At 37.5% G+C, this 19,324-nt stretch overlaps 1 protein-coding gene across 2 annotated transcripts; it reads left to right on the top strand.

Moving 5' to 3' along the window:
- Positions 1 to 2,357: 2,357 nt before the first annotated feature.
- mrps27 (mitochondrial ribosomal protein S27) lies at positions 2,358 to 11,873 on the top strand. Of its 2 annotated transcripts, XM_044197843.1 has the most exons (11): positions 2,358 to 2,514; positions 2,827 to 2,904; positions 4,330 to 4,400; positions 4,535 to 4,593; positions 5,149 to 5,263; positions 5,918 to 5,996; positions 7,833 to 7,948; positions 8,189 to 8,291; positions 8,413 to 8,555; positions 9,785 to 9,946; positions 11,353 to 11,873. In XM_044197843.1, the coding sequence occupies exons 1-11, from the start codon at positions 2,442 to 2,444 to the stop codon at positions 11,599 to 11,601; spliced, it is 1,248 nt and encodes a 415-aa protein (XP_044053778.1). In that variant the 5' UTR covers positions 2,358 to 2,441; the 3' UTR covers positions 11,602 to 11,873. The 2 variants fall into 2 exon arrangements, with proteins under 2 accessions (XP_044053778.1, XP_044053779.1); XM_044197844.1 differs by lacking the exons at positions 2,358 to 2,514; positions 2,827 to 2,904 and adding an exon at positions 3,004 to 3,157.
- The last annotated feature ends 7,451 nt before the right edge of the window (positions 11,874 to 19,324 follow it).

Raw genomic sequence — 19,324 nt, forward strand, 5'->3', positions numbered from 1 at the left:
AACGCTACGGAAAAGTGAGTTAGAATATCTCTTTCGAAAACATTCACCTCATTGGCTGCTATATAATCAGAAACTTTGCAATTTAAGATATAAAAATGTACTTTTATATACAAGATATGAATCAGAGAGGGAAATCTTTCACATCATTTCATGTCTTATTGTCTTATTAGACTAATTTATGGATGTATTTTTGTTCAAATTACATCTTTCCTAAAGTCCTAGAGCACATGTTTAAAAAAACACCTCTCTTCTCCTTCCTGTTTTACAATTGTGTTTTGTAATTCATGTCGTAACCTAACCTTTGTTGTGTTTAATACTATTAAGGTAGAGGTGATGAATAAACTCTTTTTTTTTTTGTGTGGCTTTTTTTCCATCTTCATGCACATAATTTATGCTGTTTGATTTTAACTTGTGCAAATAAATAAAACCCAAAACCAATATGATGACCAGCATATACTGTTGATGCTCTTTTTTGATTGCTGGGGCGACATGTAATAATTATTGATCAAGCATAACAATATATTCATAGGCAGTCACTATACACTATACTGTTGTTATTGCTGAAAAATGTTGCCCCACCAAAAATTACTTGTCATCATGTATAAACAAATTTATTACTATGCAGTTTTTGTGTCACATGTCGTTCTGTCTCCCTTACCTATTCAGACACCAGTGTCCTTTACTACATGATGCTATGGCTGTGAAATAAAAAGGAAGTAGAGAGGGTATGCATGCAACTGAGATACTGAAAACAAATACTTCTGATTTCTTTGCATCACTGGACCACGTCCACATCCAAACATCCAAACGCCTTTTTAGATGAGGAGAATAGTGTGGAAAGAAATTTCAGATAGGATTTTTGATGAAAATTGATTGCACACTAGGTAGTGGCTCTTGTGAGATCAACAGTTTCTACAAAACTAAGAAGAGGGCACAGTAGTGTAGCGACAAATCCTAACAATAGAATAGCATAGAAGAGAATAGAGAATATCAGACCCCATATTCCTGAAAGATAGCTGTATCCCCAGTTGTGCGTGTTGTTTACTTCCTGTCAGTTCTCTCTAGTGCAGCTCGGTTAAGAGCTTCCTGTTTTGCTGGCGAGTGAGAAAACGAGATGGTGCTAAAATTCTTCCACGTTTTGTTTAGCAAAACCGTCCCACCCCAGTCTCAACCTGTCACCTCCTTTGACCCACAGGAGAGGAGCTTACTATAATTATAGCTGAGGGCTGTCCTCCTGTAGTACGAATGGAGAACAAAAACACTGGCTCACTGACAGAGAGGTGGGACAGGACAACAGGTCAACGGCCGAAATAAATACATAGTTTAAACTAAACAGCTCAGCTCCCTCAATTTAAGGTGCTATCAGCCCTCCTGCTTTATTTTGAGGGTGTGTTGCTATTTTAGGGAGTGTCTGCAATCTTTTAAACATGACTGGACAAATGTAATGTCCTGACAAGCTTCAGGAAGCAGTCAACCATGATGCTGAGTAACTAACACTGGGACTTTTCATAGCTTAATGTGCAGTGCCACAGGGTAAAGTGAAGCTGATGCACTTCTACTTCAGTGTATTTATCTGGTCTGTCTCCTCCTTATATAAACAGCGCCCTCTGTTGTCACAACATCGGTTATGTTCAAGTCAAGATTTTCATATTCAAGAGATTTCTCCTAAAATTTTATTTCAAAGCATACTTCTGCAACAGAGTTACTTTTATTTATTCATTTCAATTTATGTGTGCGTTTCCCAATCAGTCTGACTGCAACTTTGTCCAAGAACATACAGTAGCTTGAGGAAGATAAACAACATGGACACTGCATTAGTATAAAGAGGTATACTTCAATATTTTACATCTAATTCATCATTATTTTTGGGTAAATATGCTGAATTGGGCAGTATGGGGAATGGGCAGTATGCAAACTGGTGTATTTCATGTGATGTTGTACCTTGTTGTTTGTGGGCTGGAGGTAAATATTTCCTACATCAGTTGCTAATCATTCAGGGTGAAATTTCACATCCACAAATCTAAACTGACAGGCTCCAAACTGCCAAACCTTTCATCATTAAATTGTCTTGCTTTAGGCACCCCAAGGAAGAACAAGATGAGAAGACTTGGAATTTGGTTTTATTTGAACTTTAAAATTAACTTTAAGGATTGGACTTCAATAGTCTTAATGGAGTCGTCAATTTGTATAAAGTGTGCACTCTGTTTTATGTTGTTGTTGGTCTTTGTTGTAAATAAAGATTTTTTTTTAAAGATACGGCCTTTTTTGCGGTTTTACAACGTTATTCGTGAACAGTTAGCAAAATACTTTCTCTGTGCAAAGGAATAATTTTAAAAAGATGTAGGACTTCCGTTATGGTCTCACATTTGGTATAACCCTGTTATGTCAATTTGAAGGAACATCTACCCCTCGCCCCGGCTGAGAAATGGTATCGTCCAAAGATGGCAGCCTCCTTGTGGAAGCGATGTGTGACTGCTGCAGTCAAAGTTAAATGTTTATCTCCGTCCCTTTCAGGTAAACACATCTTACATGTGGCCACGAGAGAATTATAATTTTATTTTTAATTTCTTTGTTGAAGTTCTATTTCTTTGGCCTTTATTGTCCTTATTTGGATGTTTAGGCAGGAAGAGCTAAATGTCCCCAGTTCATATTGTTAGCTAACTGTAAGCAGCTATTTTAACCAGCTACCTGTGAAACTGAGGTTTAAATACACAGTTTGCTGTCGTTACGGTTTCTTAAAGTAATGTTAACCAGCTTATAAATAGCTGATTATCGTACGTGTAATATTTGTATCTACATGACCTGGTTGACTGTTTGTCTTTGCAGCCAGACGATGGTTGCTCTCAGCAGCTTACACAGATACCAAAGTGTGGGAGGCAAGAAAGAAAGATCCTCAGAACCTGGGTAAGAGTTAAAACTGGTAACGCTAATGTTCACATATCACATTTAATGAACTGTTCACTCCAACGTGGATGGGGGTCAGCATTTGGGGCATTATCCAGGGGAACCTTATGTTGTCACCTAGTCCATATACAGTGTGTCAGTATTCCACAGTTGAATTAAATAATAGAAGAGCCTCGGTTCTAATGTTCCCCCTGTGCCTGGGTGGGTTTCCTCAAAGTCCAAACAAAGGCGGATTGGAGACTCTAAATTGCTGGTAGGTGTGAGGGTGAATGTCTTTCTATATGTGTCAATACGTTTTATAGACTGATAGACTGGCTACCTGTCTGGGGTAGGATATGCTCATGCACATGAAAAGCAGGTATAGAGAAAGGATGGACAGTACAATTGGATTGTGTGTACTGAAGGCTGCAGCTGATACACCGGTTATGTCTTCTAAATTCAGGCAAAAGGAGGACACATTTCTGTGCTACATATGATTTTTTAAAGTATGAATTGTAAAATATGCAGCCCCTAAATTGGGAGTGCTATAATCTATGGCTGGATATCAATGTTCTGTACTTTTTGGGTACTGACTGAAATGTATCGAAAACTGTCAAGTACCTAAAGTTAGCAGTGAATGCCTGGTCAGATTCTTAGTTGTGTTTTGTTCTTTGATCAGATATTTCCTGATTTTAAATTATAATTTTGCTACTTTTGTGTTGTATTTTTAGGTAAAGTTGTACAGCTTAATTTTGTGTGATTCATTTTGCATTCCGACAAAATTAAACACTAAAGTCAAGCTTGTTTTGTTATATAGCAAAAGGTTTTTATATTCCTCAAAGTAAGATATCAAACAAGCGTTGTCTATATTGGTGCTTAAACGCAAGTGTTGTTATAGCACCAGTATCAAACATTTTCAAACGATACCTAGCCTTATTATAATCACCAGTTACACTTGACATGAAATGTGACGTGTAGCTGACATTTATCCACATCCAGAAGTATTGATTGCAGGTTACTTCATGTCAAAAGGATGAAGACATACTTTTCTTGCATGAATAGCTGCATGCAGCAGTCAAATGTTACTGTGTGTGCACTTGATCAACACAGGGTGGCAGTGTAACACTGCAGCATCACAGTGCACTGATAGTGCAGTTACTGGCTGGTAACTGTTCAATAATGTGGATATAATTACTCACAGCCTACTATGGCTTAAATTAAATTAATATCAGTAATACATAAGTTTTGAATGGATCACAATGGACGATGAAGCATTTAATGACACAATCAAAGACATTTTCTTTGGTGCTGTTTTGTCTCATGCAATTGTATCAATTGGCATGCAATACTGTAAACGATATTCTGAATAGTTTGTTTATTACATGATAAACTGTATATTAGTCTTGTTGATGTGGGGTTTTTTTTTTTTTTTTTTTTTACTTGCAGCTGTACTGGCCATCACTATGGACAGGACATATGACAGGAATCTCCCAGTTAGCTCTCTGACTGTGTCACAGGTAAGATGGATCTAGATTTAAATAGAGTGAATTTTTATTTTGTTGTAAACCTGTCGCTGACAAATAAGTTTGAATTTGATGGCAGAAGGGACAAAATTTTAAATAAATATTTATATTTTCTGTTTGTGTTTCAGTTTGTTGACAATATTTCATCTCGAGAGGAAGTTGATCAAGCAGAGTACTACCTTTACAAGTAAATGGAATCATTTTTACTCTTTCTACATCAGTTTCTGCATTTTCATTTCTGTGTCAGATATCTTCTGCTTCCTTGGTTTTGTGTGGTACCAACTTGTGTGCTTTTCTTGGAATGAATTGTCTGTTTGGTTTGTCTGTTTTGGTTTATATTCAGTCACATGCTTTTCTTTGTTCGGGGCAACTCCAGACCTTTCCTGTTTACTCCTCCCTCTGGAATCTGCACCCATTCTTGGGATTACAAGATTCAGTATATTTCGCACCCATGTTCAGGTCACATTAATTTTCATAATCGGGTGAGAATTAAATAACTACCTTTCCCCTTTGTGTTTGGACTCTTGTATTTCCGTTATTAGTGCTGATTCTTCAGGATGAAGTTGTCAAATTCGCTCCTTGAAATGAAATAGTTTACTACAGACTTGTGACATTCAAATGTGGTTGCATGTCTTCTCTTCTCTTCCTCACATCTTTCCAATAATTTTATCTTGCACATCAATCAAGCAGAACTGTGATGCATGTATAAAACATAAGCAATTTTATTCTTTTATCCCTCCAGGTTTCGTCACAGCCCAAACTGTTGGTACCTGAGAGACTGGACCATTCACAGTTGGATCAGACAGTGTCTAAAATACGGGGCCAGGGAGAAGGCCATGCACACACTTAAAAACAAGGTACACAACACATTATAATACTTCCATTTATTCTTAAGACAACAAACTAGACACAGGCTCAAAATTAGAAGACTCTTTGGTTGGTGTAAAGGAGGCCCATCTTTATAATCAGAAAGGAAATCTGATCAGAGGCTCTGTATCAGGGCTGACAGGTGCAGTTATCTGGCAGTGTGAGCGATCACAGATGTAATCTTAACCACCCAGATGCATTTTCAAACTGATCTGAGCAGCACAAATAACATCAAACATGTTTGACATTTTCAGCCCAGCATGTGCTGAATGAGTTGTAGTATCTGTGAATCACTGAATTATTCCAAAAGCTGACACGTCCACTAGCCAATGACGTGTTTACAGTAGGGTAAAATGAGAGGGCTCAGTCAGTATAGCCGCCTCTGTTCTTGTTTTGATCGGTGTCATGTAACTGTGAGATTAGAGGCCTCGATGTCAGTGATGCATTTGGAAGCAGCAGTTGTAATATTGTGTGTAACATACACCGTCTTTACTAAATCATGTAGGGTAAACAGTCAGTGTTAACAGATAAATAAAATTAAAAAAAAATTCATGCTATAAATGTGATGCAAATATTCAATGTGTGTGTGTGTGTGTGTGTGTGTGTGTGTGTGTGCGTGTATTTGCATGTGCGTGCGTGTGCAGGTCCAGTATGGAATATTCCCAGATGACTTCACATTCAACCTGCTCATAGATTCTTACATTAAGGATGGAGACTTTAAAAGTAAGGCTTATTTAAAGCATGTTTTCAATCAAACATTTTGAAAAAAAATAAGGTTCAGACAGACTGAAATAAAGTAACACCAGCAGGTTTCCAAACACATTCTTGTTGATTTTGAATTTTACCAGGAGTGGGAACAGGCTGTCTGTCAAATCACCAAAATCAGATTTTAAACATTCCTTTCCTTGTTTGTAAGAGAAAGAGGTAGGGGGAAGTCTGATTATGTTTTTTGTAATAACATTAGACAGTAAACAATAAATCGTTTTTCAACAAGTCAAGGCACGTAGTCAGTGTTTTCACTTGTATGTTGAAGTTTTGATTATATTTGATAAAATGATGAATTCACTGTTTGTTTAGCACTTATATACTGTAAAACTTCAGTATTGCAACTCAAATGTCAGATGTTTAATTACTTTTAAGGATAGGATAAAAATCTGGCTGTATTCAGTGTTTTTTTTTGTTGTCAGCAAATCCCATGAAAAGACCAACAATGAATTGATCCTACTGCCTGAGAAACTAAAACCCCATATATCATATTCCTCTGTGTTGTTGTCCATCAAAAACACATCAATGAGCCACATTGTAGTAATGGGTGACATTCCTTCAATATCAAAAAGATGAGCACTATAGTTTTATTTTAACTCCACAAACACTGCCCTGCTGATGTAAGTACTCACTAGCAGAACCAAGTGTGTTTTAAGCCGCAGCTGAAAAAAGTCCCCAACAAATGCACTACTTCTTGAGTAACATTTGCTAAAAACTACAGTACCCAGCTGTTTTAGGAAATGATTGGGCCTTTTAAATAGTGAAATTATATATATGTGTGACCCATTTTACACTGCAATGGCAATAAGTGTGTTTCTGTCCACCTATTTTTATACAAATTTTCAATTTGCGCATAAACAACCTCATAGGAAATGCTGGAAATTCGAAAAAAGTTTAAATATGGTAAAAAAGTTTTTTGCGCTGGCATATATATATATATATATATATATATATATATATATATATATATATATATATATATATATATATATATATATATATATATATGTATGTGTGTGTGTGTGTGTATAAAAGCAAAATGCAACGAAATGCAATGGAAACAGACTTAGTGAATAAATCATGACATACATGAAGCATGTGACTTATGCTTCCTCTCCTCTGGAGAGTCGAAAAATATTGGCACATGAAAACATCAGATCAGAGTGAAGCAATAAGAGACTGTAACGTTCCTCAAATTAACATAAATGCATATATCTCTATCATGGTTTCCACATATTTTTTGTTAGTGTTTTTTGTTTGACTGGAGCTCTTTTAATTACATCTTGTTGCACCCTCTTCTTCTGCAATGGTTATAGCGCCACCAGTTGAACCAGATCCTAATATTCGCATAACAGTAGTGGATGAAAATGTGCATTAATCAGAATTTTCCTGTGATTTTCTGTAAATTTGTTTAAAATTTGGCTATTGTTGTTTTTGGTCCTTTCATGGGATTTGTTGATGATAAGAAAACTATAAGACTATCCTTTTAACTTCACAAAAGGTGACCAGGGCGCACTGCAAGAACACTGAGTTAAAAAGCATGTTTTATTCTTGTGAACTTTATGTTCTTACTCCTACTCTGCTGTCTCATTCAATTTTATGATCTCTAAAAAGTCCCTGTAATATTGCCTATAATTTAATTTTAGTAGTATAACAAAAAAAATATTTTACAAAGGACCTATCTGAAAAAAAGTATTTACAGTAGCCTTACAAAAGGAATAAAAGAAAAAATGTTTTAACATTAATTAGAGAAAGAAAAATACATGTAAAAATGTTTTGGTTGTAATTGTGCAGGTGCATGCTCTGTGGTTGAAGAGGTGATGCATCAGGAGGCCTTCAACCTTCCCTCCACACAGATTCTGTCTCTGCACGCTCTGGGCAGTTACCTAGCAACCAGACCACAACTCACTGTGAGTGAAACAGCAGCAACGACATCATGGGAGGTGTTATGAAAACAAATGTCCCCAGAATATTCTTATACTTGTTGGGCACTACACCAAAGTCATCAATTTCCTGATAGAGGGGAAAAATGCTATACATTCATTTTGGAGAAATGGATGCCTGAAACTCATTAGCATGTTAATGTTGCAGCAGGACTAACAAATATGCTTCCATATAAAATACTTCCACTTGTTCCTCACTGTGTTCAGGTGTTGGAGGAGCGGGCATTGGGAGCATCACTGCTCATCTGTGGACTGAAGCAAGACAACACCGTTGGCCTCAGCGCTCAGCTACTTGGCAATGCTCTCCTAGGTGTGTCTTTGAGTTTCTTCCCCTACAGTGTTGGATTTTTTATTTTTACAGCACTTGATTCATCCAGTGTTCTTTCATCAGGCTGTTTGCTCATTCATTCTCCTCTTCCTTCCCCATTCAGGAAAGGTGGAGATGTTAAAGGGCATACATGCCGTGTTCAAAGGGATGCCTCTCTTCTGGGGTCGTGGGTATCTGGACCGAGCTCTGGCTGTTATGGAGAGAGTGGCTGCTGCTTCTGGTGATGTCAAGCTGTCCAAATACACAGTAAGCACAGAGAAATTCTTGCTATTATATCATATTATATAACAATAAACAAGATGAAAAAAGGTACAAATGCTCCGATTGGGGCGGATATTGACCTTATTAAGCTGATAAGGTATCAGCCAGACCCATTAAATACGTTAGCTTCCTTGTCAGTGTCATCATTAACTTCATCGTTTCTGCTTTCAGTTACAATCGTTAAGTTGCGGAGGGCTGGCGACTCAGTATTAATGCTGCGTTCCAGACAATATCAGAGGTCGGAATTTCCATCTTCCGACCTCCAAGCATCCCAGGTGCACAATGTCAAATGTAAAATGTTTCTTTGACAAGTGTACACACAATTTTAAGCTCTCAGCAGTACTCAACTATGCTTAACATGTTCCTGGACCTCTGTACTCAAGGCACAGTGATTGTTGATCATTGATCGGTCTTATATATACTATACAGGACTGATTAAACGAGTACAAGATATAGAAATATAACAAACACAACCAGTGCCAGACAGCATTACTCCCTGCACTCATTTGGACTTTTGATATCGATATTTTCCACCTTCTGTGGGTTTGACATCAAACAAACACACATACACAGTAGAGACAGATGTTACTTTCCAGGTGGGGTGCATGACACAGACAGTCTATCTGCTGAGATGGAACACACACACATGCTGTCATATTGTAGTTATTTTTACATATATACACAATCGCACAGTCAGGTGTCTCTAATCCGGCCTGTGCTGTCCAGCTCAATAGTTCAGGTTTGTCCACATCTAATGAGATTTTGCAGAGCCTGGAGCACCGAGGATGTCTGTGAGAATCACTGCAAATGGAACTAAACGGCTTGTGTCTGACAGTGGCGCAGCAATAATGTAGACAGAGCAGATAACACCGTAGGACAGAGAGGAAATATTACATCTCAAATGAAGGTGCTGGTGACTGCCGCCTCAGGTCACAGTTAATCTTACCTCTTCCTAAGACTAAGAGGTGAGTTGGCAAGTGAGGTGTTCAGCCTCTTTCGTCATTACATGCCTGTTCTGTAATCTTTGAATAAGGAACTGCATCTTCTTACAAAGTTGAAAATATTTAACTTTTACTCAAGTTATTTAATATACGACAAATAAAGACTTTTCAGGCAGTGACAGTGAGCTGTTTCAGAACTGCATTTGACTTTGCGAACATAATAAATAAAAAATTATTTCTGCATACTTAACCTTAATTTTTGTTTTCCTTCAGCTGGACTACATGAATGAGTTGCTGCAGGAACTGTCTTCTATCTCAGATACTGATTCCTCTGGAGAGGAGTCAGCAGGTGAAGAAGACAAGAAAGAAGACACCGTAGATGAAGATGATCAGGCCGAGCAGGCTAAGCTACCTCAGTATGCCAGCAGATTCAAGGTGGGTATTTGTTGGGTGCGACAGGTGTGCTTTATTTGTAGTAGAAACTGAATTTACATCAGTTTCCCTTGTCAGGGCAAGCCAGTAAACATGTGACAAACAGTGTTTCCTGTCATGGCTGGGGTTGTAACTCTAAAATCTGGGTGGGAACAATACTTAATTGATTCTTTCAAATTTAATTGAATAGTGACAGTAACATAACACACAATCAAGAAAAAGATTTAAAATATAATAATTATCTTTCTGTAGCAAGTAAAATAAGGAAAGATTGGAAAACTTCATCAGGCAATCTAAAAACCCATGGTCTGCTTTGGACAATGGTTTGCATCAGTGATCTTAAATATAATCAAAGTGCATCATTGTTACCTATTCTTGAGACAAGACTTATAAACCTTTGTAGCCTAAAGCAGTGTTCATGCCTGTGAGCTGTGCTTTCTTCTGGTTGGCCCGCCTCCATGATAATAATATAACAGTGATTTAGCGGGCAGGGTGCAGCCTTTCCACAGATATTGTTTTGTCAGCTTAAGATTATATCCTGCTTTGCTCTGTTGTCAAATGCAGAGGGAAATGTTTAGTTTTTTTAAATGGCCATCTGATGATTTGACTGAGAGATGGTTTCATTGGTGGACGGTCGATGTTGTTCACTGGTCGACGATTCAAATGAATTAATTTAAGGGGCCTCCCCTCATGTTTTCACCACACTACTAGCTCTGTATTAAAAGTGCCCTGTGGAGTTTGTAGTGGTGTTTACATTCAGTGTTACTCACACCAAGATGCATTGTGTATGTCTTTGAGGTCTAACGGACGTGTTGAATGCATTTCCTTCCATATAGAGCTTTTTCAGTCATGTTTGCTAGCTTGAGGTCCTCATCTTTGTTGGCATAGTAGCTTGTTTCTTGACATGTTACCGCCACCTGTTGATCAGTGGAATACTGTGAAGCCATTGGCTGGAATTTGCATTGCGTCGGCTGCGTCCTCGTGCACAAGAGCGAACAAACAGGGACAGACATTGCTCCATTGCATTAATAGTGGTCAAAAACTCCACATGGAACCTTTTTAAGGTGTGACTAGTTTTACTGTTCAGATTAGTGTCTTTAATATCTGATACCAGCCAGACAGTGTGGTCCATTGCTGGTCCACCCGAACTATAACTGTATTAAACAGACTACATTCTTATTCAGTGTCTGACATTCACAGCGTATTTAGATACACAGGTCTAAAACAAATCAATCTAAATAATTAATCACATTTTTTTTGACATAAGAATGTTTTCAGAGAAGCTTGAGCTTTTTGAAATGTATTGAAAAGAGTTCACTAGTTTGGAGGGTTTTACCCAAGTAATTTAAATGAAGTGATGAGATCACCGTTGGGTGCTTTAATGTCTTTTTGTTTCCCTGCTTCTTCAGGAACTGAGCAGCCAGCTAGAGTCTCAGGGTAAAGTGGACTCTGCCTCCTTTCAGGCTTTAGTGACCACTCTGACCCAGCAGAACCTGGCAGCTGCGGAGAAACCCGACTTGGAGCAGTATGAGAGCCGGGTGCAGGCCTGGGAGGCCGAGAAGAGGCAGCTGATCCAGAGAGAGAAGGAGATGAGGGAGAAGGCCGAGCAGGAGAAACAGGAGCGGTTAGCTGCCAAGGCTGCAGCCCAGCAGGCGTAGCGACTCTGAAGATGGAGCTGAATCACTGAACTGTCAATTGTGTATGTACATTAAAATTGTGTATACTTGGGAGATAATAGGAGTTTTATGTCTCTAAAATTGTGAAATATCAACATTGTCAACATTACATCTGCTCGTGTTAGTTACTTTTGTATATGTCAATTATTGTGTGCTTATGTGACAATGTGAAGTATTGCTCTGTTTTTATACAATTAAATGGGGCAAATACAAATATATTGTCAAAATAAATAGATTTTCATTTTCAACAGAAATTCTGTGCCACATTTATTGTTTCTCTGTTGTGGACTATGGGATGATATCATTATTGGAACGTATGCACACATCAATTGTTAAGCCTGATGGTCGGGTGACCTCGTGAGCAAAAAAAAGAGAAAGCTGGGGAAAGATCTTACCATCACATCCTCCCACTCCTTTTCCTCTCTGCCTGCAGTCCTCTCTCTCTCTCTCTCTGTCTGTCTGTGTGTGTGTGTGTGTGCGCGTGTGCGCGTGTGTGTGTGTGTGTCAAATGCATCTTTGGAAGTTTTCTCACAGGGGATTGAAAGGGGTATTGCACAGAAGAATTTGCTGATAGCCAGTCTAGAGAGAACCAAATTCTTTGCCTGGAAAGGAATGCATTTATGACCAGAAACCTTTCCTTTCACAAAGGAAAATAATAATCATGTGGTATAGATCCTGATAATTAAGAACAGATGCAGAGTGCACTTGCACGTGTTTGTTAAAAAGTGAAAATATCAACATGAGAATGCGGTATCAGCTAATACTCGAACAGCACGTTAACTGGCAAGAATAGTAAAGCCTGCATTGTTTAGACGCCGAAGAAAGATAAGATAATAGATCTTTGGAGAAGAAAATGTTGTTGTGGTAGTGCACATAATGCATTCATTCCACATTATGTTGCAGCTATTCAGTATTCAGAACATGATCTTGGGAAACAGCCTGGTATGCAGTCCAGGATGAATGAGCAGCACAAAATGCTTAAAACAAGAACCATTGTGATCCTGAGGCTCCTTATTGACTGCTTTTCTATAAGCAGCTCCTCACTCATAGTCAGTGTGTTCTTATATAAGCATTAGAAATGTAATTTAGCTGTTAGAATATATATATATATCATTACTCATATTTAGTAACTTCTGAATATCATAATATGGAGGTGTTGCTTCTGTCCACCTCCTGAAACTGAGCCTGTAAGTTCTTTTCTTGACCTTGTAAACAGCAGTCTCAACTCAGGATCCACTCACTTGGAGCCGCTTGTCTGTAATTACAAACTTAGACTAGTTTTAACTCACAGCGTTTACTAAGTGGAGATTTACATATCACTAAATTAAAACATAAAAGAGGTAATATGTCAACACGTGACCTGGCACTGGATTCAAATGTTGTAAACTGGCAAGTTTTACCTAAATTACAAAACATTACGTTAGCTAGCAAGGTTAGTGTAACGTTAATAAAATTTGTCCCGCTCATTCTAAACTGTATGAATAGCATTACTGCTAGCTCTGAAACATGTTTCGCGATGTATGTAATGTCATTACTACATTCACAGTTACATTCAAGAGTTAGCAGTTAAGATAAATATATTGTTTGTTCTCATAAAACTGTTCAATTTGGAAGTTATGTTACAACTTGTGATGCTACAGTGACTTCCTGTTCACATAGTTTACTGCTTTTAATTGAAGACACTATTGACGTTTCCTACCATCCAATTTACACATGACTAAAGTCTTTAAGACATAGCTTATGCTTTGATCTAGAAGGTCACTGGTTTGAAACTAGCTAGTAATTACAAATAATTTAGAAAGGACACAAACTTAGTGATCACCCAGCAACCCAGTCCTGTTCTGGAGCTTTTGGCTGTATCACACGGGTCTCATCAGCAGATTAAATTTGCTCAGTTGTTATGGAAATGTATATGTTCAAACTTTCCATGATTCAGAGCACATCTAGGACTTCTCAGCAGTTCATTCTTGACCTTGGAAACAGCTGTTGACAAACAAATCATCTCAAGGTCAATTTACTCGCTTTATGCTGAGCTTTTTGAGATTGTTTTGTCAAACTCCCCTCTTCATTTTCTTAAGTCACTGACCTCTCAGGCTGACTGGAAGATGGCAGGAAAGCTGAATTTCTCTTGGTGGAAGTATCCCAACTACTAAGATTTTATAGACCTTTTTCACGGCAGACATTTTGACTTGTCATAGCAGGAAAAGCACAGGTAAAACAAATTACACCATGAATCAAACAGGAGTAAATAGTGTATTTGTTGGGGACTATTTTCAGCTGCGGATCAATACGCATTTGGTACTTGTTGGATCCATTCGTTGTAGGTTTTGGTCATTTCATGGGATTTTTCATGGGATTTATAGACAATAAGAAAAATATAGAATATTGACAACCTTATCCTTTAACTGCATATCATTTAGTGGAGTCTTCTTCACCATTTTCCTCTTTTATTGACCATGATTTATGGCAGCAAAAGGGCAATATTGATGTATTGTTTTTTTTTTCCTTCTTCCTGCAGTATTTGTCATTTGCTCATATTTAAAAATGTTTTTACTAGTATACACAATTACATTTCATATTTTCTGGTGCAGCTACCCTTCTTGCTGCATTAATAACGGTTAAGTGCTAAGATCGAATCTCGTGATAAGACTGCATATGCATCGCTAAAGTGTAATTATCATTAAAAAAAAGGGCCACTAGCTTTCACTAAGTCCTAGCAATGAAGTCTTTCATCTTATTCCAGCTTCACTCCTCTGGCTGCATTTTATTGTGTGATGCTTATCTCCCACTGATAAAGCTTTAACTGTGTAAAAGCTGTAGACAATGAATTAGCTTTAATCTGCAATAAAAATTTGTCATCCATCCTTCTTTGTCAGCTTCTCATCCTCAAGCTCAATTTTAAATCACTGGTTTAAAAGTGTTTAAGAGTGTTTACATTTCTTGCCGTTGTCAGAGATGGGTTTTGACTGTCATTTGTTTGAGCAAGTGTCAGACAAGTGTTCCAGTACTGCTGTTGAAGTCAATCAGGTGAGATGTGATGAGGGGAAAAAGTCAGGATGTTTGACATTCACGTCACTGGTTATCTGATGCAGAGAGCCTGTGAAGTGTTTTAAAAGACCTGTGTGTGTTTCCATGGAGGGGGAGGGGAGGTCTGTGTCATGAGTTAATTCAGATAAGTAAATATTACAGAATCTGCAAGAGAAATTATACATTATCAGTGTTGAGCCTGGATACAGAACAGTTGCTACTGTGCAAACCATTTATCTCTACCAGGAAACCTAATTTGTAGAATAAAGACACTAAAGCTGGTAAGAGAATTTATAATAAAGCCAGCACATCCTCATCTAATCTTGTTAGGTTTAGTACGTACTATCCACTCTGAACAGCACCTTCTACCACATGCCAGATTCACACATTTTTAACCACTTGTAGCTAAAGTTTTATCTTCCCATGACTGCAGTTTATCCTTGTCACGTAAATACAAACTATGTAGTACTTTTCCCTCCTATTTTTGATTTGTAAGAGTGATTTATATCTGAGTCTGTCTGTCCTGTTCTGTCAAGCAGATTACCGGAAGAGATGCTGCTGGCTGTGTTACTCTTGGCCCGAGTCTACAGAGAAACATGTTTATTAATCTTTCATTATTCATCAAGGTCAGTTGCTTCATATTTAACATTTGAAAGAGATAAGTGAAAACAAATAATGTTTCATTTATCTGTTTGTTCTGAGGGTATGCGTGGCTTTTATGAGTCCTGACATTGGTGTATGGCTCACATATCGAACAGCAATAAATCAGGCAGATGTGCAGCAGTAAATAGAAATCGGATTTATTTGCTGTCTGATTCATTTGCCATTGTTATTTATATGGAAGCTGATTTCTATCACCTTTTGAAGCTATTAAAATTGTTAAACAAGTTGTGACTATAATTTGTGTTTCACACACACACATATATATATATATATATCAACATGACTTTGGGAGTTTTCCCCCTTACCATGTTGTATTACAACAAATACTCTTAGCGTCTATGTACCTCTGTAAGTAGCCTCATGTTGTCTGCAAAACTCAAATGATGATTGTTCAGTCTTTTATTAAAGCTGACACATGCTACCAATTATCAATAAAAAATATTGTTTTTTTTCTCATGTGTAGCTGCCTTTGTGTTTGTGATTTATAGTATAGTATAGTGTATTTATAGTTGTGATGCTATAGCCTGTAGCATAGGTGAAAATTCTCACAAATCCTGACCACGTAAGGCAGAGCTGTTGAGATGCTCAAAATGAATTACTTTGTACAACCTGTTGATGGCAAAAGTGTTTAAAGCTGTTCCTAATGGCCTCAGTTGAAGGCGGGGTGAACAGTCTGCCGTCATAGAGAAAGGTAAGAGATAATGAATGGTACAAAGGGTTGAGTCTGTAGCTGGATTTTTGTTGTTTTTCCATAACAAAGTAACCAAACTATTGAAGGCTCTCCTGCCTGCAGAGTGGTCTAATATCCAAATATCCACATTACAGAATGTGTACTGTATAACAGATGGCTCTTGTACAAACACAACCCTGCTATTTATTAGGATATTTGATGCTCTGATACTGATTTCCAGTATCTCTCTTAACGTCTGACCACTCAGTGCCGCACCATATTATCAACAGAGCTTTCTATTGAAAGAGTACTGACCCAACACTGAGGTGATGTGGATAAAACACATGTCTGAGTGTTTAGCAAGGGTTTGGCAAGACGTATCACAGCTGTCCCACTGGCCTGATGAGCATGAAGCAGAATGTTAAAAAAAAAACACCCACCCAAAACAAATAATGCTCATTTTCCCACACATTGAATGATAGGGTCATGTGGGGATTGCTGATGAGAAATTGCCAGTATGAGTTTCACTGATAAAAGATGGAGCAATGAGGTAAAAGATAAGACAAGATTAACTGCACCAAGAGAACAATGTATCACATGTGATTGTTTAAATGTGTCATCAAAGAAAAATAGTTTTGTAAGACATTAGTGTCATAATTTATGGTTAAGCAGCCAACAGATTAATGTTTAATCGGTTCTACACATTTTCTTCTCCTATGATCATCATATAAATCACGATTGAAGAAAATACTTACCAGGTTGTTTTAGTTTGTGTTTTCTATCATAGACAAAAGGATTTTCACATTAACAAAATCAAAATTTAATTTAAAAAGAAATTGATTTCAAGACTATACAAATGGTAAGAATGAGAAGTAAAATCAGGCAAAAGTACAAACAGAAATACAATAAAATTAAAAGAGATAAAATTTAATTAAATGTAATATTAGGAGTGAAGAAACACAAATTAGGGTTAAAATTTTAAAAATGCCTTTTTAAGAAGGTTTTGAGAATGTTTTTTTTCTGCCCTCACTATGCGTGCAGGTGCACAGCTATGCAGCAAGCTAAACACACCTCCAATAAAGCTTGAAGACAACAGTTGGCCTGTTGAAGTTTTTACTGGAAGAAATGGTAAAACGGTGAAAATTTTACAAATGTTTTGTGAAAACAGTTTCGACAACAGATTCAATGATAGTGTTTACAAATCAGATGAGATACCATAAATAACTGTTAGAACAAGATGTTATAGTGGTGAATTGGTACAGTAACAAAGAAACTGGATTCCCAAAAGTATAGACCAATTGACAAATTGTCAAATTGCCCCTCATGCCAAGAAGAATCAGTAGCACTAGTGGAAGATGAAGGTTAGACATAGCAGACAAATAGTTAGATCAATACCACTCTCATGTCTGTGTAGTAAAGTTGGAGCCAGCAGCTGGTTAGCTTAGCTTAGCATGGAAACAGAGTGAAACAGGCTCTGTCTGGCTCTGTCTGAAGATAAAGGAATCCGGCGGTGGGATTCCATACAAAGTCAAGTGGTGGTGGTGCGAACTGATGCAAAGACACTTCTGCACAAGTTGAAAATGTTTCAACTTGAGCAAAAGGTTCGCGCTTATCCCGGGGCTTTGTGAATCTACTTCATAAACATACAGAGACGAGAGGAAAAAGGAGAGAGACTGGAGGAAAATAACAGAAAGAACCGAGTTTCTGGTGAGTTCAGTCAGAGGCTGAGCTGAACACAAACACACAGGCACATACAGTTTACAGCTAACATCTGTACAGTTGGTACATTATTTACACCTGTTACCAGTCTTTATGTTAAGCTAAGCTAAACGTCTGCTGGCTCCAGCTAAGCTACATATTTACCTTGGAGACATGAAAGCGGTATCGATCTTCTCATCTAACTCTGGGCGACAAAGTGGATGAGCGTATTTTCTAAAATATCGAACTCTTCCTTTAAGTCCTTGTGGTAGGTACAACACAGTAATTAATCTAGTAAACATGTATGAGTCCACGAGAGTTAAAGTAAAAATAATAAAATGCATAACATCAACAGTTAGGCCAACAGTAAATTAACCGTTAGCTACTTAGAATGTTGTATTAGCAAAACATTAGCCTCAGACAGCTAATATAATGGCTATCTTGATTAGTAGAAAGCTGTCTAAATTAACAAATGAACAATCACAATTAACAGCTATAATATAGAAGTACCTACAGATAATGCTACAACAAGGGTATTTGGGCAGTCGATAAAAGATGTGTGTCAATATTTGCTGCTTCACAGATCTGACAAAATGGTTGAAAGTCACAATGGCAGTTAAACTGTATCTGATATGGAACTCTGCCAGTAGTGGTTGCTACTAGCAACAGAATGTTCAACTGAAATCAACTGCTGGTTGCAGAATAGATTTGAAAAGAGGTTCAACGTTCAGCTTTTTTGTCATTATACAAAACAAGATTGCACAAAGAAAAGCAGTTGTAGCCCCCTTTATGCTACGTACACAGAAAATGTATAAACAGATATTTAAATATTTGAATTAGAATAGAATAAAACAATAAAATAGGGAATAAAATAGAACACAGTATGTAAAAGTAGCACTAAGGGACGAAATGAAAAGGCACATGTTGAGGTGAGGTTTATGAGAGGCATTTGTTTAAGGTGGTGTGCAGATGTGGAGAAGAGGAGAAGCTGCTGTGTAGTCTGTTACTGAGAGTGCAAGTCACAAAATACAAAACTAACTAACATACAAAACTTTTGCATCCCTTGTTATTGACATATGCATCAATAATCTCAATGGAACTGTAGGTTCCCATTCAGAACTTGCATTTCAATGAGCTGACACAGCATGAGTTCACAAACAGCATCCAGTGTGTCCAAAACTAATTCACAAACTCAGTAGTTGGAACAAAAGGAGCTGATTAAAAGGAGATGCAATGTTGGTATGTTTTTTTGCTAATTTGTTTTGGTTTGGCTCTTTGGCAGCAGGTTTACACCATTTTCCTTAATTTATGCATCATCAGCAATATAACATCCTGCATGCTTTTTCCCCATTGTTCTCTAATGGGCAACTAGGGTCGTCTGGTCATGTAAACATTAGCAATAAATGTCCCTAATGATTATATGTTCTCTCCCTATTAATGATTACCACAATAATGTACAACCAATGGTACACTTGTGCAGCAACTTGCAGTGATGTAAGACTCACTAAAGCAACTTCCCATTATGGTGCTGTGACTGTTGCTATGATATGAGTCATACGCTCTTTAGGGATAAACCATCCTGCTGGAAGGTCAGGAACATAATTGTGTAAAGTTTCAAGTTAAATGCAAAGTTCATAATAACATTCT

This window comes from Siniperca chuatsi, linkage group LG5 (genome assembly GCF_020085105.1).
Source record: "Siniperca chuatsi isolate FFG_IHB_CAS linkage group LG5, ASM2008510v1, whole genome shotgun sequence".
NCBI lineage: Eukaryota > Metazoa > Chordata > Actinopteri > Centrarchiformes > Sinipercidae > Siniperca > Siniperca chuatsi.

Excerpts from the sequence above, each read along its gene's own strand:
- mrps27 (XM_044197843.1), top strand. The coding sequence starts at position 2,442 with ATGGCAGCCTCCTTGTGGAAGCGATGTGTGACTGCTGCAGTCAAAGTT. Across the intron at positions 4,401-4,534 it reads GCTCTCTGACTGTGTCACAG|TTTGTTGACAATATTTCATC; the intron begins GTAAGATGGATC and ends TTTGTGTTTCAG. Across the intron at positions 5,997-7,832 it reads TAAGGATGGAGACTTTAAAA|GTGCATGCTCTGTGGTTGAA; the intron begins GTAAGGCTTATT and ends GTAATTGTGCAG.